Source organism: Macaca nemestrina, chromosome 17 (genome assembly GCF_043159975.1).
Source record: "Macaca nemestrina isolate mMacNem1 chromosome 17, mMacNem.hap1, whole genome shotgun sequence".
Taxonomy (NCBI): Eukaryota; Metazoa; Chordata; class Mammalia; order Primates; family Cercopithecidae; genus Macaca; species Macaca nemestrina.
In genome coordinates, this window is record NC_092141.1 from 88,892,721 (window position 1) to 88,919,566 (window position 26,846).

At 59.2% G+C, this 26,846-nt stretch overlaps 1 protein-coding gene across 6 annotated transcripts in view; it reads right to left on the reverse strand.

Moving 5' to 3' along the window:
- Nucleotides 1-14,922: 14,922 nt before the first annotated feature.
- LOC105469266 (TBC1 domain family member 16) overlaps nucleotides 14,923-26,846 on the reverse strand; it is a 96,294-nt gene continuing 84,370 nt past the window's right edge. For 5 of the 6 annotated variants that reach the window (XM_071081776.1, XM_011720113.3, XM_071081774.1 and 2 more), the window contains 3 exons: nucleotides 24,261-24,440; nucleotides 21,373-21,519; nucleotides 14,923-20,366 (listed from right to left, as the gene is read on the reverse strand). In XM_071081776.1, coding sequence (XP_070937877.1) covers nucleotides 20,118-20,366; nucleotides 21,373-21,519; nucleotides 24,261-24,440 — 576 coding nt within the window. In that variant the 3' untranslated portion in view covers nucleotides 14,923-20,117. Of the gene's footprint in view, nucleotides 20,367-21,372; nucleotides 21,520-23,224; nucleotides 23,798-24,260; nucleotides 24,441-26,846 lie in introns of those variants that run through there. The other variant, XM_011720109.3, reaches the window with a different exon arrangement.

The following is a 26,846-nucleotide window of genomic DNA, read 5'->3' on the forward strand; positions in this document are numbered from 1 at the left end:
TCAATAACAGCTACAATGCACCACGGCCTTGGGACACCGCGCTCAGTGCTCTGCCTGGATGAGCCCTGTATCCCCGAGACAGCCCCACTGTGGACATTCTTATGTCCATTTTACAGATGACAAAACTGAGATGGGGGGAATGCAGTGCTGTGCACAAGCCACACAGCTGGAAATGTGCGCTGGGGACTGGAATCCAGTTACCTGCTTTGGCTCTGTAATCCTCTTTTTATTTTTATTTAATTTATTTTTCTGAGATGGAGTGTCGTTCTGTCGCACAGGCTGGAGTGCAGAGGCATGGTCTCGGCTCACTGCAACCTCCACCTCTTGGGTTCAACCCATTGTTGTGTCTCAGCCTCCCAAGAAGCTGGGATTACAGGGGTGTGCCACTATGCCTGGCTAATTTTTTGTATTTTTAGTAGAGACGGGGTTTCACCATGTTGGTCAGGCTGGTCTCGGGCTCCTGACCTCAGGTGATCCGCCCGCCTCTGCCTCCCAAACTGCTGGGATTACAGGCATGAGCTGCTGCGCCCGGCCTTTTAATCCTCTTTTTAAAATACCTTAGGATATGAAATATCCATAATAGGCACATCCATAGACACAGAACGCAGATCAGTGTTGCCAGGGGCTGTGGGGTGAAGAGGAGCTGCTGAATGAGTGGGTGTTTCCTCCTGGGGTGACCAGCATGTTCTGCGACTGCAGATGATGGCTGTGCCACCTTGTGAGTATACTAAATGCCACCCAGTGGTACACTTTAAACTGGCTGATTTTATGTTATGTGAACTTCCCTTCAATACATTATTTGAGGCTGGACATGGTGGCTCACTTCTGTTATCCCAGCATTTTGGGAGGCTGAGATGGGTGGATCACCTTAGGTCAGGAGTTCGAGACCAGCCTGACCAACATGGTGAAATCCCATCTCTACTAAAAATACAAAAAATTAGCCGGGCATGGTGGTGTGTGCCTGTAATTCCAGCTACTCAGGAGGCTGAGGCCGGAGAATCGCTTGAATCCAGAAGACAGAAGTTGCAGAGAGCCAAGATCGTGTCATTGTACTCCTGCCTGGGCGACAGAGCAAGACTCTGCCTCAATAAATAAATAAATAAATAAATAAATAAATAAATAAATAAATATTATTTGGGGAAAAAACAGCTTAGATATTTCTGCCACCTGTTTTGCAGGTGTCTGGGTGTCCCCACAGGCCATCTTCAGCTGCTCTCCTAATGCAGTCTGTGTGCTAGCAGGAGACACGTGAAGACATCCTCTGCCCAGCAGGAGCGTCCATTGCCTCTCCCAGGAAGCTTTCCTGGCTGTCCCCACCTGCTCTGGAGGCTCCACCTCTCAAACACCATGTCTCCTCTGATGTCTGGGGCACAGGCTGTTCTTGGCCAGGCCACAGCCTCGTCATGCATGGCTCTGCCTGGTGGCTCACAGGCTCTGTCCACAACACCGGGGGACAGGTGCTCTTGGCTGTCCCAGGAGCCAGGACGAGACGTGCTCATGCATGTATTGCCAGCTTCTCCTGGGATCCTGGGTGCTTCCTCAGCCCTTGGCCTTCCCTTGGCCTGAGCTCCCCACCTCCCTGGCACCCAAGGCTGGTGGGAAAGGAAAGCCCTCTCGTTCTGAGTTGAGCGCTCAGAACCCTTGGCTTTTCTGCAGGGCCTCCAAAGGTGTCTGGTGGACCCTGTGCCTGCTCTGCAGTGCCCCCTCCAGGCCTTCTTGCATGGGACAGTGACAAGGAGCTTTGTCTCAGAGCGAGTCCAGCAGGGCCTCCATGGAGTGCAAGGTTGCCTGCCCTGCCGGTGAAAGAGCCAGCCTTGTCCCCTGTTTCCCAGACCCCCTGCCCAGTGGCCTCTGAATGTCCCCTGTGTGGGCCCCTCCCCAGCTGCCCCTCCTGCTCGCCAAGTCTGAGCCCACCAAGACCCCAAGCTCTCAGAGGCCCCTGCTACCTGGGAAGATGACATTGGGGCAGGGGTCTCTTCTGATGTCTGTGTTTTGTCTTCTGGACCTTGGGGTGCCCCTGCCCCTGATAAGAAGGGGTCTCAGAGCAGAAATAAAGCCTCAGACAGGTGAGCCTCCGTGGCACATGGCCCCTTGAGCCAGCCACGCGGCTGGGTTCAGCCCCTGCCAGGACACTGGCCAGACAGCTGACCAGGAGGCAGCCTTGACCAGTCCCCTTCCCTGCTCCGAGCTGGGATCGTGCTGGGAAGACTGAATGGGACAAAGCCGGTGAAAATGGCTGGAAGACAGTAAATGCCATTTTCTCTAAGCATATTTATTTCTTTAACAACAGTGACAGCCATTTGTGAGCCATGTCTCTGTCTTAGGCATGGCGCTACATGCCAGCGAGACCTGCCGCCATTGAATCCTGGCCAGCCAGTGAAGGAAGAGTTGGGCCTGGGAGGTGCCACTTTACAGACAGGGGCACCAAGGGGCAGGGTGGCAGGAGGCCCACCGGACGTTCACCACGAAGTGGCAGTCCCAGCGTCCACACCCGGCAGGCACCACGCTGGCCCGTGGCCTCCCTGCCCGCATGCCTGGCTTCCCGGCCTCGGAACTTGATCTGCTCCCTCTTCCGGACACTGGGGCTCCTGCCAAGTCCTGGGCTGGGCAGCAACTGCTGAACATTCTAAGAAATCCCTCCCAGGGTTTTCTCAGGAGCCTGGGTGGGGCAGGAAGTCCCCAGGGGCTGAGGGGACCGTGGCAGCAGGTGGCACCCAGAGCAGTGCTCTCCTGGGGCCCAGGCTGTTGGGCCAGAGGCAGGACTGTGAGGCCTAGCGTAGGCCCTCCTGCCAGTGGCCGGCACCTACTTGTGGGCTGGGGGTTCCCCCAGCAGGCCAGGCTCCCCACCTGACACACTCACAGACCTTGCACCTTGGAGAGCCAGTGTTCCCGGGCCACATAGCTATGCCGACCAGGCGCTGGGCCTGTCCTGGCTCTGGTCCCCCGGCCCCAGGTCCTGGGCGCTGGCTCCACGCAGCAGCAGGCGGCCTCCCGAGGACACGGTCTGACCGGCTGCTGCTACGTCACACTCAGATGAGACCTGCTGCTGAGTCCTACCGGCCAGGCACGGGCAGGGAGTGAAAATTATCTACTGATTTTATTTCTAAATAACTGAACAAAAATAAACATTGGTGGTTTGACAAATAAGTACATATTTTCAAACCCAGCCAGTCCAGGGGACGCTGTTTCCAGGTGCGTTATGCAGCATGACGCCGCTGAGTTGCTCTGAGATGTCTCTTGGCTGCCTCGCGGGTTGTCTCCGGGTTCCCTCCCACTCCACCCTCCTTTGCCGCCCTCTCCCCAGCCCCCACTACCCTTCCATGCTTCTAAATTCAAGGGCCACACTGTCCCCTGAACAGACCAATCACAATGAGATCCATTATAGTTCCAAAGATACCACAAAAAAAAAAAAAAAAAAAAAAGGTGGGGGGTGTCCAGGAACGCAGCCGCACCCTGGAGAGCAGTACAATCAGCTATTGTTGTGCTAGAAGTTTCTCTGTGATAAGAAGGGAATCTAGAAATGCCGTCTTCTGAACTGATTGCAAAACAGAATAAAAGTTCAAGGCCCCGAGATAGCCAAGCTGGCACCCCCTCCAGAGCAGCCCCAGGCCACACAGCTGGGCCTCCAGGCTGGCCAGCCCCTGTCCTTGTGTGCATCTGCACAGGGCTCCTTGGAAGGGGGCTTGGCTCCATGCCCCCCCACCCCTCCCCATCTGGGCCTAGGGCAGCTGAGCTGGCTTCCTGCACCACGGGGACCCTCCAGCCTCCTTCCTGAAGCAACTGCCCTTCCCCGAGGGCCTCCTGGGCCAGGGCTGCCCACGTTCTCTGCTTTAGTGATGTTGGTTCTCCCACAGACACTGCCTGCCCACCCCGCACAGAGGGCGTGACTGTCCTTCCCTTGCACAAGCAGGGACACAGCAGCACAGAGACGGGAGCCGATGGCTAGGACCTGAACTCTGAGCTGTGGGCCCCAGGTTTTTCATCCGCTTAGGCCATTCCCCACTTCCCAGACATCCCCTGGGGTGTCCGGTTTGCAGGAAGGGCCACCACTGGCCTTGAGCTTCCAGTGTCATTTCCAGGCGCTGACGCGCGCATTGGCTCTGACTGCATCACTGGGACCCAGGCCAGGTTATGCCGGGGCCTGCGCGGCTCCCTCCCTGCGACATTCGGGGTCCTCCTCAAAGCCACCCCTCCCCCTGCATCTAGGTCTCCAGGCCCTGAGCTTGGCCAGTCTTTCCCTGGGACACCTGTCCTTGAGCTGTCATCCCGTCTTAATAGCAACCTAGAGGGTAGAAGGCGACGATGCTGGAGTGGGGCGAAGTGTAGAGACTCGGTCCTGACTTTGAGTGTGGACTCTGGGCCAGGATCCCCCTGGTTTGAATCCAGTTGGTCTCTAAGCAGCTGTGTGACCTCAAGCAGGTGACTTAACCTCTCTGTGCCTTGGTTTCCTAATCTAAAAACTGGGGGTAATAATAGCCCTGTCCAACGTGGCCATTGTGAGGAATGGCTGAGAGTGCTCGGTAGGTGCTCACAAAGCCTGAGTGTCAGCCCAAGCCCCTCGCTGTATAGACTCAGCACTGCGGCCCAGAATCTCAGACCCCCGTTAGTCTGAATCGGGTACTCTTGCCATCCCGGGGCTCACTTTTCAGAACCAGCTGGCGAGTCTGCTCCTCCCTCCACCAGCACCAGCGGCCACCTGGGAGGCCTGGGCCGGGTTCCCGGTCCTTCCCGGCAGTGCCAGCCACTCACTGGGAGTCGGCGGCCGCTGGTATCCCCAGAGCGGAAGGCATCGGATGCCACAGCCACAGGCAAGAGGAACCCTGGACCTTGGAGCTTCCTGATGAGCTGCCCGTGGGGCTGTGGGGGCAGGGAGGGCACTGCCAGTCAAGCCCCTGCCACTTCCCAGTCTCCCACTGTAGGGTCCTCGTGCCCCTTCCCATGCTTGGTGGCTCCTGGCCAGCAGCTCCTGCCCTTCATGCGTCCTCAGGTCTGTCCCCAGGATGGAGGCCTTGGCCCAGCACCCCACCCCTGCCAGAGCTGTGAGACCCTCCTCCATGGGTTCCCTCACCCCTCCAGGGGCTCTGGGGACCCTTCTCCCCTGCTACCCCATTTCCCAGCACAGGAAGGCCAACTCCACCACAGTCACTGTGCCCCAGGCCCTGTCCCTCAGCTGAAAATAAACCAAGGAAACATACAAAGCCTACCTGGGAGACACTTGCTCGCTGCCTGGCCCCGGGTCATATCCAGCAGATGCCGGGAAACGCTGCCAGGGGCGTCTGCTTCTAGGGCCCTGACCCCTAGGCCCAAGCAGTATACACAGGGGCTCAGGAACTGGGGCTACCTGGGGACAGGAGACCTGAGTGTCACAGCAGCCTCTGTGGGTGGGCAGGCCTGGGACTCCCTCCCTGACTGAGGCAGGCTGGACACAGGTTTGCAGCGACCGGAGGCTGCGGCCGGGCCTGGGCAATCTTCCCAGCCTGGGATGCCCATTCTCTCACCCCTCTGTGTTCATGGCCCCCAGCCAGGGCAGGGCCCTCTCCCCAGCCTCTGGTCCAGTTTAACTCTGAGTCACAGTCAGGTTGAGTGAGCATAGTACGTCCCCAAATTCCATGCCTCCATTTGCTCATTTGTGCAATGGTCCAGGGACTGCTGGCCCACAGGGTGCCATCAGGGCTGGAGAAGCAGCGGACAGAGACAACTGGGCCAGTGCTGCCATCCCAACCCCTGGCCTTCAGCTCTCACATCTGCTAGGGGGCAGTCACCTGAGCCCTTGGTGGGTGAGGCCAGATGTGGGGCTTTGTGTGACTGGGGTTTGTGTGGGGCAGCGGTGATGGGGACACTCAAGTCAGATGCAGCTGTGTCCACTGAGCTGGAGGTCACCAAGTGGGGCTTACAATGCAGGGCAGACCCTAATCTCGAGGCCCGCATCGTGAGGGGCTCCAACGGGCTGGCCTACGGGAAGTACTTTCTTTTTGTTTTGTTTTGTTTTGTTTTTGAGATGGAGTCTCGCTCTGTCACCCAGGCTGGAGTGCAGTGGCGCGATCTCGGCTCACTGCAAGCTCTGCCTCCCAGGTTCACGCCATTCTCCTGCCTCAGCCTCCCGAGTAGCTGGGACTACAGGTGCCCGCCACCATGCCCGGCTAATTTTTTGTATTTTTATTAGAGACTGAGTTTCAACATGTTAGCCAGGATGGTCTCAATTTCCTGACTTCGTGATCCACCTGCCTCAGCCTCCCAAAGTGCTGGGATTACAGGCGTGAGCCACTGCGCCCACCCCACAGGAAGTACTTTCTGTGTTTGGCCCTTCATGCTTTGCCTCTGGTTCCTGAAATGGGCACTGGAGGTGGGCACAGTTATTGTCCACATTTCATAGGTGAGCAAAGCGAGGCTTAGAGAAGCTAAGTGACTTGTCCAAGGTCACATAGCAAGAAAGGGCCCTCGGTCAGAACTAAAGGGCCCGTGGTGCATAGGCAGAGGGTGCCATAGAGCTGCCAGGGCCTTCTCAAACCTGGCTGTGAGCAGAAACTTCTCCTGCCTCCCTGGGCCCACCATGGTGACGTGTGGAGTGCCTCCATGCGCCGAGATCTCTTATCAGCCCATCAGCACTTGTCACGGCCACTTTTATGGTCTGTGTACTCTCGTGTGTCTGTATTGGCGCCACGTTCCTTCATTCAGGCAGTATTTGCTAAGCATCCAGGAGGTTCCCGTTTATTCATTTATCATCCAGCAAACACCACGAGGAGGCTGCCAGCCGGGGCCAGGCTGGGTGCGGGCTCCCGGGTTGGGGTGGGCGTCACAGGGGCACTCCCTGGCTGATGTGGGGAGGGTCGTGATGGGAAGGACCAGGGCATGCTAGGTGTGCACAGAGATGCTGGGGTGCAGGAGTGGGCGTCTCTCCGAGCACGTGGCCCTGAAGTTGAGGGCTGTGGGTGCACTAATGTGGGGGAGAGGCCAACTTCCTTTCACTGGAGCCCCCAAAGTTTCTGGCAGGGATAACCAGGTTCGTAGTGGCTGACACTAAGTACAGGGAGGTCACAGGACGTGCTGTGAAGCAGGAGTTCAGGGTTCAAGCCCAGGCCTTTCTCCTCATACTGAACACACCTCTCCTGGGGCCATGGGGAGCCCTTGATCCAAAGCCCTCCACAAGGGACGTCTCATGGTATGTGGGGACAGGCCTTTGCCATAGCAGCCTATGCAAATGCCTTGGGGCCAGAGCCAGCCCCGCAGGGACTCTCCCTACACTATTCTTCACATACACCATGGAGGACAAGAGGAAGGGACACCCCTGGTCTGGCCATATGGTGCACAGCTCCCTGTGCATTGATCCCCAGGGGTGCTGCGATCCAGGAGTGGCCATGAGACAAGGGGGAGGGAGGCAACTTCTCAATGGGGCAGCGGGCTGGTCCGGCAGGCTGGGTTTGGTGGGGTCCTGGAAGAGGCTGTCCCAGCCCAGAGGCTGCCAGGCTTGGCCTGGGGCTGGCTCCTATTCCAGGAAAGGTGTGAGGCCTCTTGTGGCTCAACACTTTGGAAAGTCAGCCAAGTTCTAAGCTTACAGGCGCATGAAGGTTCCATGTCTGTGGTTTCAAGAATATAAGAGTGGGGGTGGGAGGCCCTAGGAGGTGGTCCTGTGTGGGGGCAGCCAGGTAGCGGGCGTGGGATGGGGAATGAGGTGGGGGATGGAGTAAGATGTGGGAGAAGTGAAGTTGGGGTGAGATGGGGAAGTGGGGGTGGGAGAGGAGGAAGGGGCTGGTGCTGGGAAGTTGGCCCTTATGGACCTGATCTGTCTGTGACACCTGTTCCTGCCCCTCCACGTGGACAAGAACAAGTATTCCCTTCCCCAGCCTGCTCCCTCTGAAAAAAAATTATCTTCCTATTTAGTATGCAACAGGTGCTCAACGTGTGCTTCTACCGCTCTTCGGGAAAGGAGAGGGCTAAGCAGGACACAGCCCAGAGCTCAGCACTGCCCTAGCCTCCCACCCTCACCTCCCAAGGCAAGGGCCGAGCCCAACGGTCTGGCTGGGGACCCTCACCAGCCTCCCCCACCACGGATACAGGTGGAACTTCTGGAGGCCCAGAGGGGGCAGACATGATGTCCAAGGTCACACAGTGAGTCCAGACCACATGGCCTGCTCCTCACGCCCTGGAGAAAGAAAGGGCAGCCCAAAGCGGGGAGGGTCGTGCCCCACCTGGAGTGGGCCTTGATGACCTGGACGTCCCCTTCCCACCTTGAGATATTTAACAATTTTTCCAGGGTTTCCCCAAGGAGGCCTATTCACACAGGCGGGCCATCTGATGGACCGCCCCGGGGGGTGTCTCCTGCAGCCTCCTGAGAGGGGTGTGGCACTGGACAGGGAGGTCCATTTACCCCACACAAGAAGGAAGAGCCAAGTAACCCACCCTGATGGGCAGTTCCTCCACTGGGGCCGGCGCTAGGATCTGGGCGAGGGGCTGGAGCCAGGCTGCGGGAGCACAGAGCCCAGGATCTGCGCCCCTCCGCCAGGCTGCCTGTCTCTCGTCTCTTCCTGCTCCAGCTTGGCCGAGCCAAGCTGCCAAAGGCCAAAGAGCACCATGAACTCATAAGAGTGACCCAAATAAATTTTCTTTTCAAGAAAAACAGGCCCTGCAAGCCTGTGGGTCCCCACGACAAGGGACCATCAGGCAGATAGACTGGACTTCAGTTTGGTTGGTGAGGACTCCGCCAGCAGCTCCCAGCCTGCTGGGCCCCGGCCCTGGTGGTCACCGCTGCGGTCTCCTGCACCCCCGCCCCGCCCCGTAGGGAGCTGCAAGGAGCTCGCGGTGCTGCTGCTGTTCTGAGGTGGGAGCGTCTCCTGCCTTTGCTCGGGTTTTATAGAGAGCGAGTCGGCTGGACAGGGACAGACCGGGGCTGGCGGCTGAGGGTGAGGGTGGAGCCAGTGGTGCGGTGCCCCGGCTACAGGCAGGCTCCAGGGCTGGGCTGGATGTCGGCTTGGGCAGAGTGGGTGGAAGGCTCAGAGGGGGCTGGGGCCAGAGCCTGGTGGGTCCTGCGTTGCCCTGGTTGGGGGAGGGATGGGTCACTGCAGGGAATTACAGCAAGTGGGAGGCGCCAGGACGTGGGGAGTTTCCTCTGACTTTTGGGACTGTCTGAGGCTCGGCCTGCTCTAGCACATTCTCCAGCCCCCTCCGTCACCGCCACCAGGTTATTACCTTGACCTGACGCACACCTGATGTGGCTGGATGACTGGGCCGGGGGGCTGCGGCCCCTTCTCGCACCCCTCCCCTCCCCTCCCCTCCCTTCCCCTCCCCTCCCCTCCCCTCCCCTCCCTTCCCCTCCCCTCCCCTCCCCTCCCCTCCCCCGTGCCCGTCTCCAGCCCTCTCCCGTTTTACGCGCCTCCTTCCTTCCCTCTCCCTCCTTCCCCGACTTGGACAGACTCGGAGGCCAGGCGTGTGCCGGGCGGGATCGCGCGCCCGCTGGGGTGAAATCAAAAGAAAAGCTTTGTTAAAGCGCCTTCCGCGGAAAATGGGGTGGATGTGAGCGGCGCCGGCCTCTTCCTGCTGGAATGGGAATTAGCGGCGAGGATTATTTTGAGGACGCGGGGTCCCATTGTGCCCACACGCGCCTCCTCCTGCCCGGCTCCGCGGGGTTCGCGGCGCATGGACCCCGCCCCCAAGGCCTCAGGTGGGCCGGGGGCTCCGGGAGGCCGCCGCCCCTGCGTCCCAGGAGAGCAGTTCCCGGTGACAAGCCCGGGCTCTGCAGGAACCCCACAGCAGTTGTGCGTCTTGGAGTGGAAAACGCGGCGCCTTCATCAGGACCGCACGAAGGAGGGGGTGGGGAAGCGGGTCCAGCCTCACCGGGAGCCCGCCGGGATCTGGCAGGCAGTGGCAGAGGAGAGTCCCGCTTTCTATCCAAGCCTCCCTGTGCCAAGCAGGCCCGAACCCGACCTTTGGAACTTGCTTTCTAGAAAGGGCAGCACCCCGGGGGTCCGTGCTGTGGGCATGATAGTCTGTCAGGTAGGGAGGAGGGGAGGGGACACTCTGGGGAAGCCACAGGGGGTCTCTAGGTATCTCTGGGATGCTTTCTGGTGGGGTGTCTCCTCTAATGAAAACCATCTTGGGCCAGATTCTGGGGAGCTGGCAGCCCCCCAACACAAACAGACCTTGGTGTCCTGGATCAGCTTCAGGTGCCTGATGGGGTGGGAGGGTCGGTGCAGAGGCTCAGAGGCCAGGCCAGTTCCGTGAACCAGCAGCTGAATTTCAGACTCCGGGGTCCCCAACCCCTTGGGAGACACTGGGACCGTTTTGGGGCTGCCCTGAAGGCTCCAGAGGGTGGAGGGGAAGGGCACGGTGCTTTCGCTAACATTCTCACGTCCCCCGGGAGCGGGTGGGTGGCCACCCTGAGGCCACTGCACGGGGGAGGGGACAGAGAGAGGTGGGGAGGGGGCAGAGAGAGGTGGGGAGGGGGAGGAGGGGAAGCTGCAGGCAGGAAGTGGGAGGCGACCAGCTCCCGCGAGGCAGGGAGAGGGGGTGCTGTCCCTGCTGTGGGCACCTGGAGTGACACCTGTGGGGGCAGCTCCTCATCTGACCTGCACTAACCAGTAATCTGAAGCCTTCTTCTGAGACTCGTCCACCCCGAAAGACCCCATCCTCAACCCCATCAATGGCTCTGGTTGCATTTCCGGCAAAATCTGGAAGAGCTCAGTTCTTTGTCTCACCCTCCCAGGAAACAAGCAGTTCACCTCCCCTGGAATGTCCTCACCCCCTTGCCTGGGTCCCAACACCCTCCCCACCCCCCACCGCACTCCGTCTCAGGCTGGCTGCCTCTGACCCTAAAAGTCCAATTCCGTCTGTCTGCCTGGTTGGGGGGAACTCATCTGTGGCCCAGCCAGGCAGAAAGACAGAGAACCGGGCGGGGGGAAACTCCCAACTACATGAGTCAGGGGGCAGAACCTGGGGATTTATCCAACAACCAAGAGGGTGCCTGGGCTGTGAAGAAAGGCAGCACTTGCTCCGAGGAGACTGTTTCAGGAGCTAGACCCCACCCCGCTGGTGGGGTGGGTGGTGGCATTTCCCGGGGGCACCTGGGCTCTTGCCTGGTGGTCTGGGGTCCCTGGCACTTTATTTCTCAAGTTGTCCACATCAGCAGGAGGTGAGTGGAATAGACGGTGGAGGCCAGGTGCCTGGAAACTGCTCCAGGGGCTGTGATTGGAGGGTGACCCAGGTGCCACCCACCTGCGATGTGGTCATGGTTGGTTTTATTTGAGCTGGTTGTTTGCTTGCAGAGAGGGAACCCAAAGGCCACACCAGAAAGCAGGCTTCCAGTGCGGCGAAGGCGAGGGCTAGAAAACCTCGCCCACCCCCGCACCCACCCCTGCACCCACCCCCGCACCCACCCCTGCACTTGTGTAGTCCTCACAGGTCCTCTACATCCTGGGCCAGAGGGAGAGGCCCCTTGAGCAGCGGCTCTCGCAACGAAGAGGAAGGCCCCACCAAGGGCACGCACTCAGAACCCCAGAATTCTAGGAGGCAGAGAGTGGACGGCACCAAGAGCTCAGTGGTCTAGAGTGGGTCTCCCGGTGCTCGCTCCGTGGCAGTGCCTCACGTGACCACTGGCGCGTTTGCCCAGTTCTCTGCACTGGAAAAGCGGAGAATGGCTAGATGGTGCCCTCTCCATTAATCTACAAACCTGGATGACATTTATTATCCTTCAGTCTTTATTTTAAACAAGGCTCCCATCCTTTACCCTTCCAAAGTACTTTTAGACATTTGCCTTCTGCCCAGAATCCTCTGCCCAAGTCCCCTGTAGCTAGTGTCCAGACACTGGTCACAGACCTCCACTGAGCCCGAATACAGTGAGACCTCCCATCTCAGAAGGACTTCTTGGCCCTTGCCCATTGCCATACTCTACTGTTAGATTTAAAAACTGCTAGACCATGTGCCAATTCACCATTGACTTGTAGCCACTAGGACCCTCAGTGTATTTTTCTGTTGTGTTTGTTCATGGCCAGGAATCAATGAACTTTGGGTAGACAATCAGTAGACCTTGGGTGTGGCCTTGGTGAAGGCTTCCCACTTTGTTGACTTGCATGTGCCCCTCTTTGCTGAGGGGGTTTTGAAGCAGCTTCTGCGTCGTGGGGAGCTGGCTGCTGTACCCAGCTTGTGGCCCTGTACCCCTTTTGCACCATCCTAATTTCAACATCCAGATGTCAATTCAGAAAATTATTATATCATTCTCTCCAATCACTCAAAACATAAAATCCTCTCTTTTGTCTCATGTTGAAGAGCTGATGGCATCGGACCTGTCAAATCGGGCTTATTTTCCTAGTCAGAGACTGAATGGCATATTTTCAAAGCACTTCGTCTAAACTGCATGGCACATACCCCAGGAGCCCAAAGATCTGGTTGTTCTCCTGAGATGCAGAGAGGAGGCCCGCAGGTGGCGGAGGGGGGAAGAAGGAGGAGCCACCACTTCTGAAGCATGAGAATGTCAAAATCTAAGTTTTCCACGAGGTCAGCAGCAGGTGTCTCCTAGTCTGGAGAGGGCATGGAAGTGGCCACAGGTCTGGACCTCTCTGGGTGGATGTGAGGGAGAGTAATCGAACTGGAGGAGGGGGCTGGCTTGAGATCTTCCTGTTCTATGTTGGGGGGGATACTGAGGGTCCCCCTCACTGGGACGAGGAGGGGACACAGACACAGGTGTGCCCGGGTACCTGAGTCCCAGCCAAAGTGGCAAAGCCAGACGTCCCGGGATTCCTTGGGTTTGGACAAAGGGTGTCCCCATGGCAATGAAGAACCAGGAGCGGACAGCCCTGCGTCTTGCCTGAGGCCCCTTGTACCTCTGGCTCATGGCCTGTCCTGGGCACGGGGAGGAAGGGAGACACCCCTAATAAAAACAGACTGCACTGGGCTATGGGGGATCACAATGGATTTCAGTTTGATTGAGAGAAAATAAGGTAAGGGACACTTGCTCACCTGAGTCTCTGGAGTAAGAGTCACGCCTTGGAGAAGGAGGGCAGCCAAAGGCCACGCAGAAATTGGGGGTTCAAGGTTTGCCCAGCTGGCCCCAAAGCCGTGGGGGTCCACATGGCCTCACCCAGGGGCCAGCTCATTTGAGGGTGTGCAGGGCACACGTGTGTCTGCCCCGGGAACCCAAGTAGCCCCAGTGCACTCCCGCCTTGCTTCCCTGGAGCGAGCCCACGGTGCCATGGTCCTTGTGGGATGAAAGCATGAATGATGAGGACGAAGCCAGAACAGGGCTGCACACAGAATGCTCTCTCATGAACGAGGACCCCAAAGAAGCTTCCCTCTGGAGCCTGTGCGGCTGCTTGAGGTGTAAACACTGAGTCACGCCCACTGCCCAGCTGTGTGGCAAGAGCACTCCCTAGGCACTGAGCAGGCACCGCCAGCCCCGAGGGCTGTGGGACAACAGAGAGCTGGGCCCCTGAAGATGGTGGCCCACCAGGTGGCACCTGTGTCCCCTTGGCCGGTGTGGGTGACTACACAGTTGTCATTTACGGGGGAAGTAGGGCACAGCAGAGGCGAACGTGAGGATGATGCTGCCTGTCTGGGCCTACCCAGGGAACCAGCTGCCAGACAGATTGGAAGGGACCTTCCTGGTGGGACAGGTCCAGTTGGTGGCCTGAGGTGGAGTCGTAGCGGGCCTTGTCCCCCTGCAGGGCTGACCCGTGAGGGTGGGATCATCCTCCCTGAGGAGCTGCCCTGTCCAGTCCCATTGCCTTGGAGGTGGTGACACCAGGGGCCCCTGAGCCACCAGGCTCCCCCGTCTTCACTTGGCCACCATGGCTGCTGCAGAGTCCACGGTAAGAGCCAGGATGTGGCTTCCAGGCAGGATGGGGAAGCACCTCCCAGTCCCACATGGACAAAGATTTCTTTAAACGGAGCCACCAGCCATGCCTGGTAGTGGGTGCCCTCCCTAGGCAGGCAGTGCTGGCTCTGCTGTCTTTCCTGGGGGAAGCCCATTGCGCTTCCTGGGGCCTGGCCCGTGGTACCTGCCCAGCCAGACTTGGGAGGGGCACCCCTGGGCTTGTGGAGAGGAGGTGATGAGGCACTCAGATGTCTAGGCCAAGGCCAGGTAGGTGGCAGGTGAGACAGGCCCTTCAGACATGAGACCCCAGTGATGCAGATAAGAGTTACTCATGTTCCCCTCCAGCCTCCCGCCAGGCAAAAGGGGAAAAGACACACACGGAACCACAGAAAACAGCCGGGAACCCCAAAGGGTGCTTGATGAAGAGCTGGAGCTCCCCCCCACCCTCCATGCTCCCGGAGGACCAGAGGACCCGCTCCATGGGTCAACCCGCCTTTGCCCATCCCTCCCCTGACCCCTGCTGCACGGTTCCAAGGGCTTGGTGGGGCAGCCTGGATTTTCCCTAACTCCCACTCCTAGCAAGGTCAAATTCACCTTGTTTGCCTCCTTAAAAATTCACAAATGCCAGACTGAGGCTTTTCCTGAAACCAGAGCCCCGGCAGCCAAGGTGCAATAAAATGCTGTTTGTGTTTCCAGGCACTGGGGCGGGAGCGAGGCTCCCAGTTGCTCAGTTAACCGGTCCTTTCCCGTGTGAGACCCCGCGAGCACTCGTCAATTCTCCCATCGCTGCCTGCTGGGGCCCGGGTTCCAGAGCTGCTCTTCCTCCTCGCAGCCCACCCTGCAGGCCTAGTGCTGTCCAACCACAGCCCAGAGGGCAAGGCCTGCTAGAGCGGGCGCTTGCCGAGTCCCTGGCCAGTCTCCCGGGACCCTCGGTCCCCACAGCCCCCATCCAGCTCTTTTACACCTTCCCCTCCTCCATCTCGGAACACGGGAGAAGCAGGGCACACTGGAGTCTGCAGGCTGCCCTTGGGCTGCCACGGGGCCCTCTTTGCCCAGCACAGAGCCTGCCGTGCTTCGAGCCAGCAAGTCCCACCAGACCTTCTAGAGGCACTGTACAGCGTGCATCTGTTTTCAGGACAGTTTTATTTGCTGTGGAATCCATGAGAGCCGGAAGCATTGTTGGGGCCGTGGCTAGCAGAGCTCATGGTGACCAGTCCTGGGCCTGACCAATAGGCGATTACATTTAAAAACCAAACCAAAACAAAACAAAATACCAAGAACAGATCACTTGCCATGGACATCAGTAATCTATTGGTAATGGTGGAAATTTCACGAAAATTTCCCCTAAACCATAAGAAAAACTGTCCTTCTTACCCCGAAAGTGCTGGAGGAAAGATGGTTGCATGACTCATCTCTCTTTGAACTTGAAATGCTACCTTCCTACCTGGAAACGCAACACAATATACTTAAAAGGCCAGACGGCTGAAGGCTGTTTGCACTCCTGGCTCTGCTCAGGGACACCCTTTTCCCGGTTCTAATGTTCAGACCCGGGAGGCCAGAGTCTGCAGCCTGAGGGAGCTTCAAGGCCGAGGGGTAGGACCTGCAGGGCCCACACCACCCTTCTGGTGGAGAGCTTTGCACGTGCATTCACGCGCTCATGCCTGGCGGGATGGCTGAGGATGTGTCTCATGGCACGAGTGGGCAAAACGGGGTGCATTTTACAGAAGAGTCACAGAGAGGCTTGCCCTTGGTGGAGGACACACAGCTGGGTGGGTGTGTGCAAGGGAGTGCAGGTGTGCTGACTCCGAACCAGGCAAGAGCTCTCCGTCCTGAGCTCGCCGCCCCCATGATGCACACGGCTGATGGCTGAGGTCAGCGGTCTCTTCCCTGAGTGCAGGTGTGGTCCCTGGGACTTCATAAACCATCCTCATGACAGTTTTACACTTAAGAGTCCCCACTGTGGTCCCAGGACGTGGCCTGGGCAGGCAGGCATCGTTGTTCTCGTTACAGGCTGGAAACTGAGCCTGAGGGAGGCAGAAGGCCGCACACCCGGGGAGAGTCGCAGGCAGCAGGGGCCAGGCCCCTTCCACAGCACCGCCTCTCACCCTGGCCCCACCACCCCCGACCAGCCCCCAAGGGCATGCCTCTGGCTTCACGAACCTTCAGGGGAAATTAGCTTTCTAGTTTGGGGGCAGTTCCCTCTGACTGGAGACAGGGCAGAATGCTTTCAAACCCGGAATGGCCATGCAGCCTGGCTTAGAAACAGGGGGCGAAGTGGATCCTGAGGCCCATTCCTCAGGGACTCCAAGAATGGGGCAGGCCCAGCTGGGCAGCCAGTCCTGGCCCCACTGACCTAGGCTGCACCCCTGCACGTGTGTGTGTGTGTGTGTGTGTGTGTGTGTGTGTGTGTGTGTGTGTGTGTGTGTTTTCCCAGGGGACCTCTCCTCCTTCCTCTGAGGCAAAGTGACTTGCAGGGGCCTCTGCAGAGCATGCAGGGAGGTGCTTCCTTCCCTCTGCCCAGCGAGCCGAGGGTGGAGCCCTGGCACCCCCAGCACCCCCGCAGGGAAAGGAGAGGCTGCACAAGGAGCGAGATTTCCTTCCCCAGAGGGCATGGCGTGAGCAGATTCTCATCATCAAGTGGCTGTGCCCCAGAGCTATTTCTGCCAAACAAGAAGCAGATGAGGGGACTCGGGGGGCGGACCTTACAGGAACGGAAGCACCACCCCACCCACTGTGGTCTACAGCCCGCACCCCATTTCCTGTTGCCACCCCACCTCTATTCCCAGTGGCCTCCAAAAGAGCTGGGCAACCTCTGCCAACCACTGCCCCTTAGCCCAAGGGAAGGCCTGGTTCCAGAACCAGCATCTTCATCTTGTCCTGATGCCCTGCCCACCCCTGCAAAGCTTCAGACTGGGCTGCTACGGAAAACTGAAAAGTCAGAGGGTGGAGGTCCTCTCCCTCCTGGACATGGAAACCTCCCCTGGCGCCCGACACTTTGGCTGGTCAGGAACAGTGGCTGCTCATGGAGCTGCCCCTCCCACCTTCAGACCCTCCTCCTCCTCTGCAGGGGTGGGCTGGGGCCTCCCTCCCTCCGTACTCGGTCCATGACTTGTGAGTTCTGAGTCCTAGGGGCTGAGACTTGAGTCAGAACCTTCTGGAGCAGAACACAATTCCCCTCTGCACCTGGTGAGGACACCAGGCTCCTCGCTTCCTCCCCAGATCTCTCTGAGCGCTCACCCGACCCCCCAACCCTGGCGGGACCTTCCAGAGTCGGCAAGCATCGAGCCTGACCGCGTGGCCTCTTGGGTGCCAGCACGCCCACATCAAAGGTGCCCTCTCTTCCCAGAGGCCCTGAGCAACATCGGGTAACGCTGTCAGCACAGACATTAGCAGCAGGGCCGTAGCACGCGTCAACTTTTAAGTATGCGCACACACGTACGCCAGCCAATAACATTAAGTGTCATTTTAAAAAATGGGTTAAATAAGCAGCATTGCTGAGGATGGCCGTGCAGGGCTGATTATCCCCTATTTGCACGTTCTGGCGGTGGGAAGGCTAGAAGTCTAATGACTGAATTATCGCCCTAATGCCTCTCGCTGGCTGGGAATAATCCCGGGGCAACAGCTGCCGCAGGGTTTTTGGCTGGTTTCCTCTAATTGCATCCAGATTAAGGGAGTTGCGGAGGGGCGGGGCTTCTCCATCCCCCCGGAGCAGCGTCTCCTCCACCAAGCCCTGAACATCCAGGTCACGGCTTCCGAGGTCCTGGCTGGTGGGAGAGGTGCAGACCTCACTGGGGTCCCGGCCAGCCCATGGGGAGCGTGAGGTGCGAGCAGTGCACGGCGGGGGTGGTACTCGGTGCAGAGATGCAGCTGACTGGTCTGGGTCAGGTCTTGGGGAGCAGCAGGAGTGAGAAGCTGTAGGGCCAGGAGGCTCAGAAGGAATGCCTTCTACTAGGACCTTCCTAAGTGAGGGGAGCCCTGGACCTGCCTACCTTCTTCCTCCCTCCCAAACACAGCAGCTCAAAGGCACGAGGTATCTAGTGAAATGCTAGGATCAGGGATGCTGTTCTCCTGGAGAGGGTGAGTGGGGAAGGAGTGCTCCAAAGCAGGCCTTATTAGGACACAGACTCTCCAGAGTCCCAGTTCTTCAGCTCTCCAAATTCTCAGCCTACTGCCACCCAACTGTGCAGAGGGGACGCTAAAGTGGCAGGTCCGTCCCCCACCCCTTAATGCTGAGCCCAGCCACGTGATTTGCTGTGGCCAAGGGGAGGGCTGCAGGTGCGGTGTCTGCCTAGGCTTGGAAAGGCACTTGCCGTCTCTCCCTCCTTGCCTTTGGCTCTGCCATGGCTGGCCTACGGGAGGGATGCAAGAGACCACAGAGCAGGGCCAGGTCTGACCTCTGCACCATAAGCAGCCCCTGGGACTTAACAGCCCACTGGCCCTAAACAAGCAAGCTCAGCCTAGACCAGAAGAATCACCCCGCCCCAAACTGCTGACTCCTGCTCTAGATCAGTGCTGATTGTTGCAGGCCACGGAGCGTTGGGGGATTTGTTACACAGTATTGCTGTGGCAATGGATATAACTGGTTTCTAGCGGAGGGTCAGGGCAGAAGTTCTAACCACCGCCCTAGCCCACAAAGGCAACCCTCACTTCGCAGAAGCAACGTGGATGAGAAGCCCACCCCACTCCCACTGCAGGACCCCCTACTGCTAGACAGAAATGGTCGGTACCCCAGGACGGGGGCACTGACTCCCCAAAAGGCTCTTGGGCAGACAGACCTGGGAACTTGGAAGTGCCTGCTGGAGAACCTGGGTTCATGGAGAAAAGAGAAGCCGAGGAGAAGGAGGAGTGGTGACCTCCTCTTTCCTGCTGAGAAACACTGCTTTGAAGTGGCATGGCCCAGCAGTGCCCACCCTCCAGGGAGAAAAGCTTCGAGTGGGAAGAAGCCCTCGGTCCCGGTCCCCATGATGGTTCTCAGCACATCAAGGGCTCTTCTCCCCAGAAGGACGCGATGGAGGATTTCAGGAGGGATTTGGTCTTCTTGCTGAAGGAGTGGCTTTCTGTGCAGATGGCTCGACACTTCTAAGCTGGCTGGGAGGGAACTCTCATAGCATAGATCGCACGCCCTTGTCTGTCCATCTCTAGATCCCAGAAGGAGCAACTGATAGACAATCTTTTGGAGTAGGGAAGAGTCTGTTGGGAAGACCTCACTCCCACATAGAAGGCAGAGAGCCCTGAGTGCTGACTCCTTCACTGGTCGCTCTCATGTCCGATCACCTGAGAAGCTGACTTACACATCTGAGTTCACAGGTCCTGTAGGAAAGTGGAAGAGTCTAACTACTTCCAGGTGTCCTTGTCTTGGTTGGTCGGCTAATATACTACCGTGTCCCTGGGACAAGGCAGATCATCGTCAGAGGACCTTGCAAACACAAACCCGCATGCATGCACGCACGCAGGGACACACGCACACATCAACCCACTCAAGCCCCAGCTGGTTGCTGTATTTGGTGGAGCTGACCTTAAACAACGCCAAGGCACCTCACGTAGAAGACCCCCAGCTAAGAAAAAGACATCGGATGCTTCTCCAACAGCCTGAAGCTCAGGCTCCTGGGCAGGGAGTTCCCTTCGTGTACCGGGAGGACGAAATGTTTAAATGGATGAACATTACAAGCCCCAGCTCCTCAAACCTGCCTGCTCTTCCACCTCTCTATCCCCATATGGGTTGAGCTTTTTATCTTTTTTTCTTTTTTTTTTTTATGGCAGATGTCTTTCCATCAGCATCCCAGCTGTGGCTGGGGAAGCTTTGGGAAGTGTGTTTGGCTCACTCCCAGAGAACAAGGTCTCATGAGGAAGTGTGTCTGGCTTGCAAGGATGTCTCCGGCCCTGGACAGGACCCTGCTCTGTTCTGCAGCCCTCGACGCGGTGGGTGAGTGAGGCCTTCCTCTCCTGTCTCTGCTTTCCTCATGGCCTGGTGATGCTGTCTGGCTGCCCGTGAGGCTGGAGCAAATCCTGGGACATGTTGAAATCCTCCAGGGCAGCCAGCAGGAGAGTCCAGCCGGCCTGCGTCTCAGGTGCGGTGGCCACGCGTTCCACTGCAGCGTTTCAGGAGCTGACTTTCCTCTGGGTGGCTGTAGGTCTGACTTCTGTCACTTCCGGACTCTAATTTTGTCGTTAGTATGAAAAGGTTCCTCTCAAGTTGTCCAAAAGCATCTTCCTTAGGTTTCTACCATCCCCTGTCCCCTTCATGCCCAGCCCCACCCCCTCCCGTGCCCGGGGCCTCTGGGGAGGTCCCCTCAACCCCTGTCCAGTGCCAGGGGCCGACCTATCTGCGGAAGCCAAAGCCGTCCTGCGGCGTCTTTGGGCCCTTCTTGCCTTCCCTCAGGGGCTTGGGGGAAGGCATCTCCACCGTGCCCCCATAGGGACAGCTCTCCGAGCCTGGATGGTGGCCGGTGCACTCCACCGCGGGCATATAGCCGCTGTCCCACATGCCTGTCCCGCACAGCTTACACAGATCGTGCAGGCTGCAGGGGATCCGGGGCAGGAGGCGGAACTGGTACAGCAAACTCCTCGCCTGCAGAGAGAGGACGGGGGGGTGAGGAGGGGCCGGGGGACAGCCTGGCAGCCTAGGGTCCCCACGGGAGTGGCCAACAAAGAGCAACAGCAGCAACGGCCTGCACCTCGGGGGCTCATTGAGTCCTGGGCTGAGGGCTCTGCCTGCATCTCCCCCCATCACTGGCACCACGGGCCCTGGGTCTTAGGTGGCTGCAGTGATAGGACCCACAAGGCGCTTGGGCTGTGCTCACAGGTGGCTCAAGGTGAGGAAGGTCCCTGAAAGGGCTTCATCGGGAGGGTGAACAGGACCAACACCAGCCAGGGCCGGGCCGCGCCCAGCCAAGCCCACCTGTCCCTTTGGCAGCACCCCTCTCTTTTCCCCCACACCTTGCTCTGCACGCCCCCCACCCCAGCAGCCTCTCAGCTCCTGTAGCATCTGCGTCCTGTGCCGGGGGGCACCACTGACCTCAGGACGCCCCCTCACTGCCCTGAGGACAACCACAGAGCTAACAGGCAGCATCTCCAGGAGGAGTCTGGGAAGTGGGGGAGGGGGCCAAAGCCCAAGGCCTCCAGTATTCTGGCTACCCTGCCCCTGGGTCCAGCCTCCTCCTCAGGGTTCCTAGCTCTGGGTTGTACCTGTCCTGTCCGTCAGCCCCGGGGAATCCGTTCCCTCCTCAGCCAGCAAGGGAGGCTCCTGTGTCAGGGCTGGCACCCCAGGACAGTGAGGGGACAGCCGAGGTGACACAGCCAGGCCAAGACAGGTGCTGACTGCGAGGCCTTGGCAAGGAGCCCCCAGTGCTACGGGTGGGGGCAGGGCACGTGCTGGGGGGCCATGGTGGGGATGGGGCTCTGGGGGCGGAGCCCACATCTGGGGCAGCCTCACCTTCCTGAGAATGAGCCGGTGGGGATGGGGCTCTGGGGGCGGGGCCCATGTCTGGGGCAGCATCACCTTCCTGAGAACTAACCGCTGGCACTGGGGCTCTGGGGGCAGGGTGGGGCGGGGCCCACGTCTGGGGCAGCCTCACCTTCCGGAGAACGAGCTCCCCATTCATGTGCATGGCCAGGTTTCCGAAGTGCAGGAGCATCTGGTCCGTGGCCAGCTGCTGCTCGATGACATCATCCCCATAGATGGCCACGATGGCCACGCAGATGAAAAGGTGGAAGTAGTCGGTCTGGGGAGGGGGGTAGAGTTCAGACACGGGCTCTGACTGAGCCCCAGGCCCTGCACTCAGGAGGAAACTGACTGCCAGGGTGCGAGCGAGGGCTCCAGGGCGAGGTGTCGGGGCTCACAGCCCAGCTCGGGGGCCGTGTGGCCCTGGGCGAGCTGCATTGCCTCTTCGGCCCTAAGTTTCCCCACCCGCACACGGGGTCCATCCTGGGTCGCATGCCCAGGCTGCTGTGACATCCACAGGGGACGACACTGAGCTCAGCCCCACGGGCTGCTGCTGCTCTCCTGGGGGGCAATGTGGGTGGTCTCCATGACGGGGGCGGGGGCGGTGGGGAGGTGCCTTCCTCAGAAGGCCTGGCCTGCGCTTATGGGGAGGACTCATTTGTAACGGTCCTGAGCAACGGTGTGTGTGGAAGGCTGGGTCAGAACTCACTCCAGCGGCTCGTGGAATGTGCCTCTGGCAGCCAGCCACGGGTCAGCCTATCCTCCTGGCTCCAGGCCACACCCCCCAAATCATGCCCCAGAGACGACTCTAGGGTTTGTGGCTAGAAAAGTGGGAAGATCCTAACAGAGCGGGCACAGCAGCTCGCCCATGGGGTGGCTGAAATGATCGCGCTGTCTTTGAGCCTCTTTTTGGGCGCCCTTTGAGGACTCCGCAGCCCTCCCTTTAAAGACCGCCCCACGGGGCCTGCCAGCAATGCGTTGTGCACAGCAGGAAGCCCACGCCGGGTCCTGACGGCTGCATCCTGTGTGCTCTCCGGCCTGGACGCCTCAAGGCACGCCACCTTTGATGCACACGCACTTCCGGAGGCACAGGAAGAACGGGGGCACTGGGAAGTCCATGTTTAGTCTCCTGACGTCGACCACACAAACCAGACGGAACGGTGTCCCCAGCCCAGGCTGAGCAGAGCACACCATGAGGGCAGAGGCTACAGGCAACTCCCACGCCCCAGCCTGCTCCTGGAGAGACCATGCACCAGGCTGCCCGGCTGCTTCCTCTGAACTAATCTGGGACGGTCTTGTTTTGGCTCTGACGGATCCTTTTGCAGTGATTTGAACTGTGGCTGGTGCGAGACACAGTGGAGGGGTTGCAGGAAGGTGGACGCCCAGCTTCTCTGGGAGAGGAATGTGGGGAGGGAGAGGGAGGGCACGATCTCCACAGCCTGTACAATATAGGCGGATTTCAGTTCCCAGGACAGGCAGGGCGTAGGGCCGTCCAGCCCCACCACACGCTGGCAGCGGATGGATAGCATCAAAGGCCTTTTCTCGCTCAGGGGTCACTGAACAGTTAAAGACCTCACCTGGCGGCAACCTTCCCATTCCACAGAGCTCACTCCCAGCTCACTGGCAGCCCACCCCCACCCCGTAAGACTACCAAATTGATCGAGGGATGGGACTGACTGTGGCTAAATCGAGCCCACAGTCTGAAAACAACAGAAACGTGCTTTGTGGATTCCAACAAAACAGCAGCCAACAGAGATCCCACGTCACATCGGCCTCCCGCTGGAATTCCAACTAGATCTCATTACACTCGGGACATAGTAGGTGCCCGTGAGAAAGGGCCCTGTCTGCTGGGCCACGCCCTGAGTTCACATGTGACATCAGCCTGAACATAAAGGAATGAGGGCGGCAAATTTGCCACTGGGAAAACATGCAATGAGGCACGATTTTTTTCTCTGGGGGTGGTGGGAATGAAGCGTCTCAGACCATCCATGCCGTGCTTCCCTTTATTAATGCAGACCGTCCACCCTGCACGTCCACGTCCAGCGGGCTAAGCCAGGAAGGAAACCTAGACCTGGGCCAGGGCGAGCCAACGAATGCATGCAAAGGCGGCGTGTGGCACTGGCACTCCGTGGCTTCAGACTCTCTCTCATCAGACATCAGCCCCCTGCAGTGTGAGTGAGGACGGGAGACGCTGACGCAAATGTCTTCCAGCAGATGGGTGTTTACCTGCATCTTCAGGGCTCTCTGATGGAGGTTGCTGGAGCTGCCGTGGTGGATGGAGCCTGCTCCTGCAAAAGGGTCCAGCCCTCCTGGATGCGTCAATGTGAGTTTTTTTTTTTTTTAAAGGCTGATGGATTCAAAGAGACTTGCTTATCTTTTGACATCTCCAGCTTGTCCCTAATTTGGGCGTTAAGGCCATGTGACAGAGCCAGTGCTGTGCTCCAAGGGGAATTTGCTGAGAAGATGCTGGTGACGGTGGACGGAGAGAGGAAGTCGGTATCACTGATTGGAGCCCTCTGGAGGGGCCGACAGGGAAGTGGGAATCTCAGGCTCTTTCTCTGCACAGGAGGGTGACGGGTGAGTTGGCCCTCATCCCTCGTGGCCGGGCAGTCCCGAGGGGGCAGGGCGGTGCTGGCTTACGCTCCTGGGTACCGGCATCCTGGGCTGCTGTGGTCTAGCGTAGGCCCCCGACAGTGTCACTCACACTGATTGGTTGTGACAGGAGGGAGCTCAGCCCCAGAAAGTGGTAATGAGTGCAGTCAGCGGGCAATTTGCATCGATTTCAGTGACTGGGGAGGCGAGCTGCAAGGTCTGAAGCCAGCCACGTGGGACGGGAAGGCGGTCGCCATATGGGGGACTAATGTGTGGCTGTGGTTGGGGGGCGGCGAGGCGGCCAGGGGCAGCAGGCAGGGTGGCCACGGTGGTTCAGGGGCCATGGTCCCAACCTCCCCGGCCCTGGCCCCTGCCCTGGCTCACCTGGTAGTAAACCCAGCAGGCCTCCTGGCCCCTGCCCTGGCTCACCTGGTAGTGGGCCCAGCAGGCTTCCCAGATCCGCAGCGCTTCAGCCTCGGGGAACTCCCGCTTGAAGCACAGCAGGAGCCAGCGGTGGCAGAAAAGCATCTGCAGGCCGTCCTCGCCCAGCGAGACCAGGTGCTGGTAGAAGCGCACGTGTGTCAGCCGCAGCAGCTCCCGAAGGTATAGCTGGGGGCGAGGCCAGCATGGGTTAGTTAGCCCTAGTCCCATGCAAGCCTGTTGCCCAGGGAGCCCACTCCCACTGGGGCCCTTCCCCGGGCCACCCCAACCTGGAAAAGCACAGCCAGGGGCCTCTACGTGCTGCACATGCCAGCCCCCCAGTGCTTTATTCCACCACTGGAATCGGTTCACACCTGCCTCTGCCAGTTCCTCCCAGATTTGACTGTTCCGGAGGCTGTGGCATGGCCCAGAGTGAGGCAGAGCATTGTTCCCTGGAGTGGCCGGATGCTGGGCAGCCGCTCCATGGCCAGGAAGGCTCCCCACTCTCGGTGGATGCTTGGGGGCTGTTTCCCACATCCACCCCTCCTGGTGAGGTGAGCGGATCATCCAGGGAGCACCCCCACCCCTCTTCAGCTATGCTCACCCAGATCTTTCATCTTCCAGAGCTGATTTAGGGCAGGAAGGGGACGTGTCTGAGCCCCAGGATGCTCGATTCCTGCCATTAAGGTCACCTCCCAGTGACGTGGAACAAGATTGGGGCTATTTCTGGCAGCACCCGGGCCCAGGCCACTGACTTCATCAATGTCGCTGGAAAATCAATCTCCAGCAGTCAATGAGTCACCCGGCCATGTGCTGCCATGAGCCTTCAGGGGCGAATGGCGTTGGACGCTGTAACTGCCTCCCCAGGCAATGTGGACGCCTGACGTCACACCCACCCGTTGATGCAGAGTGAGCAGGCTCGGCTGGGGTCAGCCCCCCGGCCCAGGTGGAGTTAGATCACAGCTGGGGGGATCCTGGGGCAGGGCTCAGGGCCACATGCCCCCTTCCCACACAGGTGGCCCATTGTTCCCACGGACACTGCGCTGAAGATGTGCGGCCAGCCGTCCGCCCTGTGGCCTGCAGCCGGGTCAAGCCCACCCATGTGGATGACCCCCTTGCAGATGCTCCACTCCCACCCCCTGTGCAGGTGCCTGCACCTCCCTGCTTGGGCTCCTTTGCCTTCAAATTCTCTCTGTTGGCTTCAACCCTCCCAGCCTGCCATCAGTGACCCACTAATAGTCAGTCTACAGCAGTGGTCCCCAACCTTTTTGGCACTAGGAACCCGTTTCCTGGAAGACAATTTTTCCACAGACAAGGTAGTGTGAATGGTTTCGGGTTGAAACTGCTCCCCCTCGTATCATCAGGCATTAGATTCTCATAAGCATCGCACAACCTAGATCCCTCACATGCAGTTCACAAAGGGTTCTTGGGTTCGAGCTTCTGTGGGAATCGAATGTGGCCGCTGATCGGACGGGAGGTGGAGCCCAGGCAGGGATGCTCGCTGGCCCGTCCTCCGCTCACTTCCTGCTGTGGGGCTGGTTCCTAACAGCCCACGGACCAGCGCCAGTCCCGGGCCTGGGAGCGGGCATCCCATTCTATGAGACATGCTCGGTGGCCTGGGGGCGGGGACCCCCGTTCTGAGACATGCTCGGTGGCCTGGGGGTGGGGACCCCCGTTCTATAAGACACACTCTGTGTGCTGGGGCGGGGACCCCCATTCTGAGACACGCTCAGTGTGCTGGGGCAGGGACCCCCATTCTGAGACACGCTTTGTGGCCTGGGGGTGGGGATCCCCATTCTATGAGACACACGCAGTGTGCTGGGGCGGGGACCCCCATTCTGAGACACGCTCTGTGGCCGCGCAGTGGGGACCCTCGTTCTATGAGACACACCCTGTGGCCCTGGCCTTCAAGGCCCTCCATCAGCTCCTCCCTCACTACTGGTCCAGGAAGACCAGGTCACTCAGTCCCACCACTAGGACTGCTCTGCTCAGCCCAGCCTTAGCGACACTCAGGGCCAGACCCCACACACCCTGGAGCTGTCCCTAGTGCAGAAGCCCTCTTGTCCTTATCACGGGCGCCTCCTGCAGGGTTCCCCAACACCCAGCGTCCTCTGCTCACAACGCCAGCTTCCTGGTCCAGCCGGGAGGGTGAATGTCTGGTGACCGCACCCGGCAGGTACTCGGTAGACACGGGTGATGCGTGCTGAGAACAGTGAGCAGGTGCCCTGGCTCGGTCCCACACACTGGCCCTCTGGTGCTGCCTTACCCAGCTGGGCTCAGCCCCACCACCGACAGTCAGTGCTTCCTGGTCTACATAGGGCTGGTCCTTTTAAAGAGGCCTTGACGGGAGACGTGACACCTGGGCACCCCAGGGAAGGGGTGGGGTGTGAGGACTGCCCCGGAGACCTCAGGGAGTTTCAGGAGCCCCTCCTCTTCCTGTCCGCACTCAGAAGCCCTGGCTGTGTTGACTTCTGCGGGGAGCAGCTTAGACACACCTGAGGACCCATTTCCTAAAGCTCAGAGGGGGCTGGGTGTGATGGTGCCTCCCCTTCCTTGCCAGCCAGGGAGCTTGGGCCAGGTTGTCACATGCAGGGG